We start from the raw sequence: 12,477 nt of genomic DNA, 5'->3' as shown, positions 1-12,477 counted from the left end.
AATGTATATATTTGCAAACTGCTTGTGACTCCTTTTCTGAACTGTTTCTAATTTATTAGCTTATTGATTCTTGTTCCTTATTGTTCTATATTATTTTTTTATTTTATTTTTTATTTTAGAAAAAGTGCTTTACTGGAATTTTCTCAGTACACAAATCTCTCTGAGGATCACTTTTTGTCCCTTCATGTGAAAATTAAGAAAAGCATTGAATGCGTGTCTGGAGAAGATGAATATAGAGAATTCATTGATAAACATAGGTAAGCTATCTAAAAATTTTCGATAGGAAAGCAACATTTAACACACATTAATAAGTGATTGAATTTACATTTCACAGCTTTGTGTTGTAAAAAAAAAAATTTATGTTGTGACATGTACAAGATATTAAGTAGCATTATGCGAAGTTATACATAAACTGGTAAGATTAGTGAAATTAGCAGAGCTATTTCTGGACTTATTAATTAGTGAGGGAAAAGTATCAAAATATCTCCCACCTTCAAAGAGACTTGGGGGTAGAAGATATTGAGAGAGGGAGATTATGAGAGCTCTCTTGAAACCCTGCAACTAGGAGCCTAAGTGAGAGAACACAGTGACAAGTTACTACTTCGCTTCTGATATAATTAAATCCATGTTTGTATTCCATCCAGAAAAGCTGATTATAATGAAGATTACATTTAAGAAAAAAACTAAAGATGCTATAAACTGTCCTAAATCCAGATTAGTTAAGTATTTTAAGAAATCATGTGCAGAACAATTTCATTCTTCAAGAAGGAAATTGTTGACTTCAAAAATAAAATATGGACATATTTACAATACAAAGGCATATTGGTCAGCTTTGTTTCATTAATATCTGATTTATTCAGTTCAAGATATTTGCTGCATTGAGAATTCTCATTTACAGACAAGGATCATTGATTTTTTTTTTTTGATGGTCTTCTTAAAATATGAATGAAATATTGAGCCAAACTTTACATTATTGATTTCACATATCATGTGAAGTGCTTGATGTATTAAGTGAAGTCAGGTGCTACCAATATCTCTCTCTCTATGTTCACTGGGCATCTAGGGATGCCATACGGTCACTCTGATGCTCAGTGATGTGCCACACCAAGCTTCGCCATGTAGTCCTGTTGTTTGGTTTTTTGGCAGCTTCAACTCTCTGAAGATCAGTCACTTCACACACACCATCCATCCATCTCATTGATGGTCTGCCCCTTCCTCTTTTTTCAGGAACTTTACCTTCTATTACTGTTCTGAGAAGTCCCCCTTCCATCCTTTCTATGTGTCCAAAATATTTTAACTTCTGTCAATATCCTTAAGGAGCCTTAAAGTTCTACTGATCTTTTCTAACACCCATTCATTTGTACGCCTTTTAGTATATGCTATCCTCAACAGCCTTCTGTAACACCACATCTCAAAAGCAGATATCCATTTCTTATCTGACTCCTTTAGGTTCCAAGTCTCACATTCATAAGTCACTGTTGGAAAAATAAATGCATCCAAAATCCTCAACTTGGTTCACATGGAGATAGATCCATCCTTCCAGATTTTTGACAGGTCTCTGACTGTTGTTTTAGCCATTCCTAACCTTTTTCTGATGTTACTACGATAAATAGCCTCTTGGCTCTTTATCGTAAGAAACTTTCAGATTTCGACCTCCGAGTTTCGTACCCGACTGTAAAATAATACACAATTTACTATCCCCCTTAACTTAACTTTTTCTGATGTCTTCTGAACAGCAATTCTTCACATTAACTGTTGACTTCCTCAATTCCTTCTCCATTAAGGTACACTTGTTTCTCAAGAGCTTCTCTGTTTGTATTTCCCTTGAGAACCATAATCTTTGTCTTGCTAGGATTTGAAATCCTCTGTTATTACTGATCTTGTTAACTTTGTCAAGAATTAGTCCTAGTTCTTTCATGTCATGACAAAGGATTACTGTATCATCAGCATACCTCAGATTACTGATCAACCTACTTCCTATCCTAATTCCTGTCCTGAGCTCATCCAGTGCTTCACGCATGATGTCCTCTGCATATATACTATACAAGTGAGGAGAAAGTAAACATCCTTGCCTAACTCCTTTTCCAACTTGAAGCCAGTCAGTCAATTCAACACCTGTTCTTACCATGGCTTCTTGCTCCCTATACAATTTGGCTATCAACCTGATAGTGTGTTGAGGAAAACCCATTCGTTTCATTACTTTCCACAGTTTCACATGCTGAACACAGTCAAAAGCTTTAGAGTAGTCTAAGAAACACATTACCAGAGAGAGTCTGAATTCTTTATATTTTTCTATGATCTGTCTAAGGCAAAGAATCTGATTTCTGGTGCCCTTACCTTTCCTAAAACCTGCTTGTTCCTCGGGCATCTCTGCCTCAACTTTGGACTAAATCCTATTTAGTATGATCTTCAATAAAATTTTGCTTGCATGAGATATTAAACTAATAGTTCTGTAATTCTTGCAAGCCTTCATATCACCTTTCTTATGTAGTGGTATGAAAACTGACTTCTTCCAGTCTCTAGACCATGATCCTGTCTGAATCTGTGAAACACTCTTATCCGTCCATCCCCTGTGGCCTTAATTAACTCTGCTGGGATTTCATCTGCACCTGGGACCTTATTGCTGTTAAGCTGCTCTTTCAACTTCATGCCTAAGTGGAAGAGGTTCCAAATCAAAATTTTTCTGGTGAGAGGGTTCCACATTTTCTTTATCCACTCTACTGTACAGTTCCTCACAGTATTCTTTCCATCTGTTTTTGATTTCCAACTCTTCTGTTAGTAATGCTCCATTCCTGTCTTTGATGACATTCAATTTAGGCTTAAACTTGTGCTTTAAGTCAGGAACTAAATAAAGCATCCTTTTATAATTGTGCCTCCTCATCTGGAACTCTATTTCTTTATATTTATTAGTGTAGATCTTTTCCTTGTCCTGCTTGATGGCTCTTCTGACTTCTCTATGTAATCTCTTGTATTCTTCAGTCCCTGTGTCTCTTTGTTTTTCCAACTGCCTTCTTTTGATTAGTTCCCATGTTGAATCTGATATCCATGGGTCTCTTGGTCTTCTTATTGGACCGAGATGCTGTATCCTGTATTATCACCTTAACTCCTTCCCAAAGCATTTCTGGTGAGTTCTCCTCATTGGTCTCCAAAAAATCATCAACCGAGTTGATATTTCTTCTGTGAATCCACTAGGAATTACTCTAACATCCAATCTAATGGGATGTGCCTGACCTTGAAGTTTTCAGAGTCTTAGTCTTACTTTGGCTCTTACTAGCTGATGGTCTGTACCACAATCTGTTCCAGGACAAGTATGCACATCAGAGATGCTTGTTTTCCACTGCTGGAGAGCCAGGATGTAATCAATCTGGTGCCTTTACCTATCAATGTTAGATGTCCAAGTATAGGTCCATCGTGGATGTTTCTGGAAACATGTATTGGTAATAACTAATCTGTTTGCATGGGCAAATTACAACAGTCTTTCACCACAGGTGTTATGTTCACGCAGACTAAACATACCATACTCCGGCCTGACTTTCATACTCTTTCCCACTTTTGCATTTAAGTCCCCTAAGATGTAATGTACGTCTCTCCTTGGTAGGCAGTCCAAAACATTTTGTAAGTTTTCATAGAATTCCTCACTCTCTTCTTCAGGTCTATCTGTGTGGGATGTATTAACTAATATAATGTTTGGGATATAGAAAATATCTGTGGAATACAAGATGAATGTCCATTGTCTGAAATGAATTTGAGGGGTGATATACACATACTGGCTACTGAATTAGAAACCTTTATGCAGAAACCTGTACATCACTTATGCAGTGTATATGTGGATTTCTTGTTCATGCTTAACCATATGTTCTAGGCAACTATTTAAGAATGCTGCTGGTCAGTAATTGTCAGTAGTGTTGATCACAATGAGAAAAACAAAAGATCTTTTGGAGTTTGATAAGCGACTTATTGTTGGTACCTGTTTGCTGGAGCCACGATTTTGAAAACAGCAAAGCTGACTGGTTTCTAAAAACATGAGATATCATGGGTGTTCAATCAATGGAAAAATAATTGCTTGTCTAAGAGGCATAACTGTGATCCTAAGACAGTCTGTCAGGAATGAGATTGCAGTCATCTGAGAAGGCTTGTACAGACAAGCAGAATTTCCTGTGTGTATCAGTTGATTGAATTGTTTAATGAGGGCTGTTCCCAACCTATATCTCACTGAACTATGTGCAGAGAATTGAAGAGGATTGGTATTGGCAGTTACTAAAAGAGGTCCAACATGGTATTAAATAAAATATTCTAATTTTATGGCTGGTATATGTATTTGTTTATTGATGTTATGTATTATTATTAGAGTTAGAGATTTCATTTTTTTTAAATAAAAAAAAAAAGTTTTCAAAGCTTATGTGATTAAATTTTCTAGTCCCATGCTGGAAGGGAGCATCCAGCTCATTAGAAATTGGCACGAATGTTGTAATATCGCCGCACAGCTACTATAAGCTAGTTATCCATCATGGTTGAATAACTAGCTTATACTTGCCACCCTTTCCAAAATGTTCTCTTCAAAAATATATAATTACTGTTATTATTTTTTTTTTTCACTTTGTCACTGAAAGTACAAACTTTTTAGTAAAGGAAAGGGAATTGAATTATCTGGTAGTAGGTATGAATAAATACTTTTTTATTTATGCCATCTACAAGATACTTGCTATCAGTCAGATAGCAAAAGTTGTGTTATATATCATCCTAGAAAGAAATAAACATAAAATCAAATTGGAAATTAATGAAACACAATCTGGTTTTCAGGAAAATAAAGGAACCAGAGGACTCTTCAACATTAGAACTATTATAGAAAGATATCTGGAGAAGCAGAAAGAAGTCTACTTATGTTTTATTGACTACACAAGCCTTTGACAATTATACAACATGAACAACTAATTGAATGCCATCAGAAACTTAGGAATAGATGGTAAAGATACAAGATTACTGATAAATCTATATTGGGAGCAAACTGCCTCAATAAAAATATCAGGACAAACCTTCAAGGAATTTCAGTAAAGAAGGGTGTCAGACAAGACTGTGTTCTTTCTCTTATATTCTTTAACCTCTATATTGAAAATATCTTCCAGCAGTTAGAAGAATTTAAAGGAGGCAGAAATATAAACAACTTAATATATGCAGGTGATACAGTACTGTTAGCTGAAAATAATAAAAGATCTTCAAAACCTACTAGATGAAATGCTGAAACTAAGTGAAAAATATGGACTTAATTTCAACTTCAAAAAAACCAAAACCATGCTGGTAACAAGAGAAAAAGGGAAAATACCAATATAAATATTAAGATCAGAGGAAATACCTTAGATCAAGTGGAGAGTTATATATATTTGAGTCAACTAATTACAGAGAATGGAAAGTGTGATAAGGAAATATTAAGAAGAATAGAAATTGCTAGATCAACCTTCATTAGCATGAAAACATTCTGACCTCAAGGGAAATTCACACAAAAACAAGAATTAGGCTGTCCAGATGCTACGTATGGTCAATGCTGCTATATGGAGCAGAAACCTGGACACTATCAAAACATTGTGAAAATAAACTAAAAGCCTTTGACATGTGGATCCTCAGAAGAATTCTTAGAGAATTTAAAAAAACTAATTTAGAAATATTAGAGATGATTGGAGAAGTTAAGGACTCTGTTGAAAACCATTAAGAAAAGGAAAACCACCCCTACCTTGGTCACATACTAAGGCATGAATCCCTACAAAAAACACTTCTAGAAGGAATGATACAAAGAAGAAGAAGAAGAGGAAGACAAAGAACAGATTGGATGGGAAATATTAAGGACTGGACCTTTTTGTCCTATGAAGAATGTAAAAGAGAAGCACAAAACCGTACATGGTGGAAGCTCATGGTAGTCAACCTCCTGGAATGAGATGACATCTGACAAGGACAAAATACTTACCATAAGTAATGTCATGTATCAGCTCCTGGGAAAAAAAAAGTGACTTATGGTAAACTGCCTGTTGATATTACAATCTTGGTGCCCCTCTTTTAAAGAGCATAATGCTTCCTTCCCCCATGGGTCTAGAAAGTTTGAACAATTAATATAAACTCACAAGCTCTGCAAACATGTTAGTATAACTCTGCTATTGCAATTTTTGTATTTGTTTTACAAATCTGTTGTGTTATTTCTCTTATTTATATGCTTGTAAATAGTATTTTGTTCAGTTTCATTATAATTGCTCTGTATGCCAGTCTTCCAGTTTCCCTCACATGAAATACCTGCATTGGATACAAATTATCTTGTAATCTGCAACAAAGTTCTGTGACAAATACAATGCTAGATAACTCGTAGTTGGCTTCCTATTGTAGATTGCCAATTATTGTCAACATGTTAATAAATGCAGATAGCCCAGGCATGTCTATTTCATGATGTTAAACTATTTTGTCATATTAAAATATAAAAATTAAAAAGTTTGTACTGTAGAATTTATCTATTTTTATTTTTAGGTCTAACCCTTCTGTTCCCTTAGAACTAAAATTTGATAGCAACCTGCTCAATAATTATTCTGGTACTCTTAAAGCAAATCAGCTAGCTGTAGATGATTTTACATATGAGGCTCTAAAAGAAAGGTAAGACAATTTTCAAAATTGTGGTAGTATAGACTTAAATATAAGGATGATCCAAAAGTTTTCAGAATTGTAACTGAAAAAAATTGCATTTGAAAGCTATTATTGCAACAAAATATGAACCATTTTGATCTATCTTCTCTCTCTCTCTCTCTCTCTGCAAGTGATCTGATTCATCTATGCAATAGGCTTAGTTCATGGATGGGAAAACACTTGATGACACTAGTCTCAACTTCTAAGTATTGTGTGCCATGAATGCTGAGTCATAAGTAGAATAAATAACAAATGGGAACAAAGAAGCTCCGTTTGGACTCTGACTTTTTTCTTTGTTTGAATGGCTGCAGTGCAATCTGCTCTTGTTAGAAGTCATCTGAATTTCGACTGACTAGTGTTGGGTGAGAACTTTTGAAAATCAGCTCATCCAGTTATTCTTGTTGTTGAGCATTAGAGGTTGGAGTTCATGGTATACTTAGTTGGAATATCTCAGAGTGTGCTGCATCTGCAAAACTTTACCAGATGCACAGTGTAGCGTTTCTTGAATTGACCTTTTATTGGGATCAGAAGTGTTAAGTCGTGTGCTTATTCCTTGACTTTCTGTGTTGTGATTATTGAAGAAGGGCCATTGTAGGTAACAGTTCATTTGATGTGTTTGTCTTGAGGATTGGTGAACTGTTCTCTATAGGCATCAGCACAGTACTCAGCTTGTTCTTATGTCAGTTCATGCAAAATATTTTGAAGCACCTGGTGAAGTGATGTTGCATGCAAAACCACATTTAGCCAACACTCTTGATGGGATTGATTGAGACAGGATGTTGCCTTTCATTGTGAATTTTGCATATCAGTCAGATGCATTGCTTCCTGCAAAATTCTTGTCTTTCGCTTTTAAACTCCTAATATTTGTAAAACTTACATAATCAATTTCAGCCAGTCATTCTAAATGATAAAAGAAAAAAATTACTTCATATAAATATAAATGATTCATAATATGATCACAACCACCAATTTAACCACATATACAGAAGGAGATAGATAAAATGAAAATACAATATTAAAGCATAAATTTTGAAATCTTTTTGAGCACCATTTATAGCATTGTTAATTTTATATTTTCTTATGACTGCAAAAGTGAGACAAAAAAAGCATATAGGTTATGTCTGTACACAAATACCAGGAGTATCAGAAACAAGAGTCCATTATAATAAATTATAGAAATAACTTGTGTTAGAATAAGAACTTCAGCTTAATGTAAACCAAATAATCACCCAATGTTTTGACTTTCATATCAAGGTTGACTAGGGACTTGGGGATAATGGTGGACCAAGAGTTGAAGTTCAGAGGACATATTGCAAAAGTTGTTAAAATAGCACAAAGTATTAGTTGGATGTTGAAAAACACACTGACAAGTAAAGGTAGGGATGTTATTATCCCTCTTTATAAAGCTATCATTCAGCCACATCTTGACTACTGCTCACAGATTTGGTCACCTGGGTTTTTTGGGGACCAGGAAGTGGTAGAGAGTGTTCAGCAATTAGTGACCAAGATGGTAACAAGTCTGTGGAATACTCCCTACAAGGGTGGGTTACAAAGCTTAGTTGATAGGTGGAAAAAGGGGACATGATAGAAACTTTTAAGATATTAAAAGGGTTTTATAAAATTAATGCACATTTTTCAATAATTTTTCAATATGACAAATAGAGAACCAGGCGCCATCCATGAAAGCTGAGCTGTGTAAGAGTGTGGTTAGTAGGGGTATGAGGATCGGATTTTTTTGCATGGAGAGTGGTGAGTGAGTGGAATGGATTTCCAGAATTGGTTTTGAGTTCCTTGACAGTAAATAGATTTAAAGAGAGATATATGATAAGATTTGGGTGTATAATGGTTAATTTGGGTCGCCCATGATTAGTCTCCAGACTCCATGGAGACCATAAAATAATAATAATATCTGAATATAGTGTTGGAAAGGGTGTTTATTATGTGTGACTGTTCTGCCTCTAGTTGATGACAATGGTCATGCTTGGGAAGTGGATAAGTTTATTGATGTTCCATTCAGAAAAGATTACTTGCTGATCTACAAAGCAGGAATTGTGACCAACTAAGGAGTGTGTTAATAAATAGTGATTTTTATATAGATAGAGGATATTATCATAATTTTAATCCTACTGGCTGCACCATTGTTTAAATATAGGATTTTTAATTATTTAATATTATCCTGTCTATAGAGATGATCTCTGTTCAATTATTTTTAATTTATTTCCAAGTGTACCTATATATGCACAAAGGTTCACTCCGATTGGTGCAATGACCTCCTTTTTACTATTTCTTTCAGAATCCAAATAAATCACTGACTCAAGACCAAAATACAAAATAAACACATTTAATAAAACAATATACAGGGTGTTCGGGATAAATTTGACAGTTTCGTAAGGAAAAAGAAAATCTTCTTTGTATCTATTAAATTTAATGAATTGACAAAAAAAACATTACAGGCAGAGTTAATTACAATACTATCAACAAGATTTACTCAAAATAACCACCATTAGCATCGATCACAGCTTCAATTCTGCTTCGGAACCTCGAACAAGCTGATGCTACAGTCTCCCTGGGAAGGGCCGCAAAAACTGTTTTAATTTTATCCATTAACTGGGCTTTTGTATTACTGGAAGTGCGATTGGTGTCTTTTTCAACTGCGCCCCATACAAAATAATCCATGGGGTTAAGGTCTGGGGAGTTTGGAGGCCAAACATTTGGACTGGTGAAGTCGTAGAAATTTTCAGACAACCATTTTTGACTTTTCCCAGAGGTGTGGCAAGGGGCCGAATCCTGCTGCCATACATACGGCCTACCATTGGCTACCCTTGTTATCCAGGGCTTGACTACAGTTAGCAACTCCACGAACAAAGCCCGAATTCCAATGCCAGGGTTCTTCAACACCTGTTCCTGCAGATTTGCGAGGAATTCTGCTGTACGAATTCCTCGCAAATCTGCTAGGGATCTTTCTTCTTGCTACATCCTCGTAGTCACCATTGCAAGTCTCTAGTTCATGCCTGATTGTTTTTACTGTATTCAGGGAGCATTGGGCAGCAGTCGTAATATCCTTATTTTGATGGCGGGCACGAATCATCATGATACAAGTTATTCTCTTCCATGATTCAGGTGGGTTCCAGCTATCCATCCTTTCTGACATCTTGTATATGAATGAAGAAGGGTCCAAACTTTTAAATGAAGAGAAGTGTGTGTTAATACATGTAACTTATGGAAAAATATAATTAATTATAAATATGTCAAATTTATCCCGAACACCCTGTATATACGCTTCAAACAACTTTACATAACTATAACTAACTACAGAATTAATTGGATCCAAGGACTTTTTTTTTAAAAATAAACTTACATTAAGACTAGACTAAACACTTTGTTTGCACAATGACAAAATGTTCATAGCCAGTTTCTCTCTCTGTCAAGGCCCTTTTCCAAAGATATATGACTTTATTTTTCATTTTCACAGGATCCTTTTTCTTCACTCATGTAGCACATATTTAATTCTTCCTGACTCAATTCTGTCTCCTTTCCAGTAGAAATAATAGTTAGATCCGGCGTTCTTAATACAGATGAAACTTCCTAATCAGAGTTTTCTTGAACATTCCTTTAGAACGTAAATAACAACTTCTTTTATTCACTACTCATGCTTATTGACAGTCTTAACTCTTCCATTTTAAAAAATATTACAGTTCTACAATTCCCTTTTCGGAACCTACTATAAATCTTTCAATTAGCATTTCCTCCAATATTCCTTTTAAAACGCCTATAGCAATATTTTCTTTTATTTATAAATACTTATTCCACTTTGAAACTTAATAGTTCCACGATTCCCTTTTCGGAATATACTATTAATTTTCTTCCGACTATCACATAAAAAAAATTCAATTTCCTCTGAATCTAAATGTCTGCCGGCCTGTGTACTAATTTCCTTCCTAAATGCTATCTTGTTTATTTCTGTTACTCAGATACCAAACATTTTCATTGTCAGCTGTCAATCACACATCAAACTTCTCGGCAAGCATGCGCACTCCTTGGAAATGGAAAGCGAGAAACTAGGTGTAATGGCTGTCATATTGTTTCCATTAGCGACAAGAGAATGTCTTCATAAAACACAACTTAATATTTTAAATTACAATAAATTTGTTTAAAGTAACACAACTATTCAAATCCGGTAAGACAATAAATTTTTTAAATGCTTTACATATCACTTTGACAAAACAATTTCAATAATGGGCACATCACAAGTGCTGGCAATGCGTGTTATGAAACTAAAACTAATAAACATACAAACATAAACAATAATTTAAAATTCTGAATATTTTTACGTATGATTATTTTTACATCAATTTCATCTTTCTCTGAAAATTTTTTTTGTAAAAAAAAAAAAAAAATTTAAATATTTAACATATATCTAAGAAAACTTTTAATACTTATTCCTAGATCTTAAAAAATAATGAATCTTGCTGATCATTATTTACACTATCGGAATCACTAATTTCAGAATCATCTGATGCTAAAGATAATTCAGAATTTTATTATACTTACAAATCTCATTTCTGTATTTCTCAAATATTTCATTTAAACCATTTGAATTATGCCCTAAATCTACAGAATCATCACTATCAGAATCAAATTCTACAGGTTGATATTCTTTATCCTTATTAACTAAATTAGAGGTATTTTCATATTCCTCTGGCTTATCATCATCATCATCATCAAATTCCTGCCATGTACCCTCAAGGGGTGTACAGGATATGACAGTACTACATGAAAAAATTACATCATTACTAACTTCCTATCTACAATTTTCCTCCAAATCAGTCTGTTACTTGTCAAGACTCCAACATTATCAGATCTTATATTTCTATCGTCTAAGGCACTTTGTACCGTATCAATCCACCTATATCTTGGTCTTCCTCTGGGTCGTTTTCCTGCCAACCTGGCAGAGAACACTTGTTTTGCTAATCTTTCCTCTCCCATTCTATTTAAGTGACCATACCATCTGAGATTAGCTCTGCTAACGCATTCCTGGATGCTGACAATGTCAACTTCTTTCCTAATATCCTCATTTTCAATATGATATTGCTATTGATGCCATCTGTTCACGCCTCTAATCTTTCTCAGGACTCTCATATCTGCGGTCTCTAGTCTTTGGTCAAGTGTTTTACTTCTGACCCAGCTCTCAGATCCATAAGTTAAAATTGGTTTGAACACAGTCTTGTATACAGCTAATTTAGTGTTCCGACTAATTTCTTTCTTATTCCATATGAATTTATTCAATTGACTTCCCACGATACCAGCTTTGCTGATTCTGTTGTCTATTTCTATATTTAGTTTACCATCTTCAGTAAAAATTGTGCCTAAGTAGCTGAAATGTTTTACTTGTTCCACAGGTTCTCCATTCACAACACAGTTGACATTTTCAATGATTCTGCCTATTTTCATTGTCTTTGTCTTTTTATTGCTGACCTTCATACCATATCTATTACAACAGCTATTCAATTTAGTCAGAGAATCTTGCAGACTTGTAGCGGATTTATTTAGAAGTATAACATCATCCGCATAAAGCAAAGAGCTGACATTAACATCTCCAATTTTGATATCAGGTTTAATACCACATTCCTTCATAATGTGATCCATATAGATAATGAATAACAGAGGGGATAATGTACATCCTTGTCTCACACCAGATTTAACATTAAACCATCTTCCTGTACTTCCTTCAATTCTAACTGCTGACTCACAACTCAAATAAAGACTAAGTATTGCTTGATATAATGCCCCATTGACACCATATAACTGCAGCGTATTGAA

General features: G+C 34.6%; 1 protein-coding gene across 1 annotated transcript in view; it reads left to right on the top strand.

Moving 5' to 3' along the window:
• Window positions 1-12,477, top strand: part of LOC150098091 (tyrosine-protein kinase Fer-like) — a 222,119-nt gene that overhangs the window by 91,009 nt on the left and 118,633 nt on the right. The window contains exons 6-7 of the mRNA XM_090406102.1: window positions 120-257; window positions 6,505-6,627. Coding sequence (XP_090262228.1) covers window positions 120-257; window positions 6,505-6,627 — 261 coding nt within the window. The remainder of the gene's footprint in view (window positions 1-119; window positions 258-6,504; window positions 6,628-12,477) is intronic.

This window comes from Typopeltis vanoorti, chromosome 16, assembly GCF_054136105.1.
Source record: "Typopeltis vanoorti isolate ZY-2024b chromosome 16, IOZ_Tvanoo_1.0, whole genome shotgun sequence".
NCBI classification, from domain to species: domain Eukaryota; kingdom Metazoa; phylum Arthropoda; class Arachnida; order Uropygi; family Thelyphonidae; genus Typopeltis; species Typopeltis vanoorti.
Note: the sequence above shows the minus strand (reverse complement) of the source record. Positions and strands in the feature narration are given on the sequence as shown.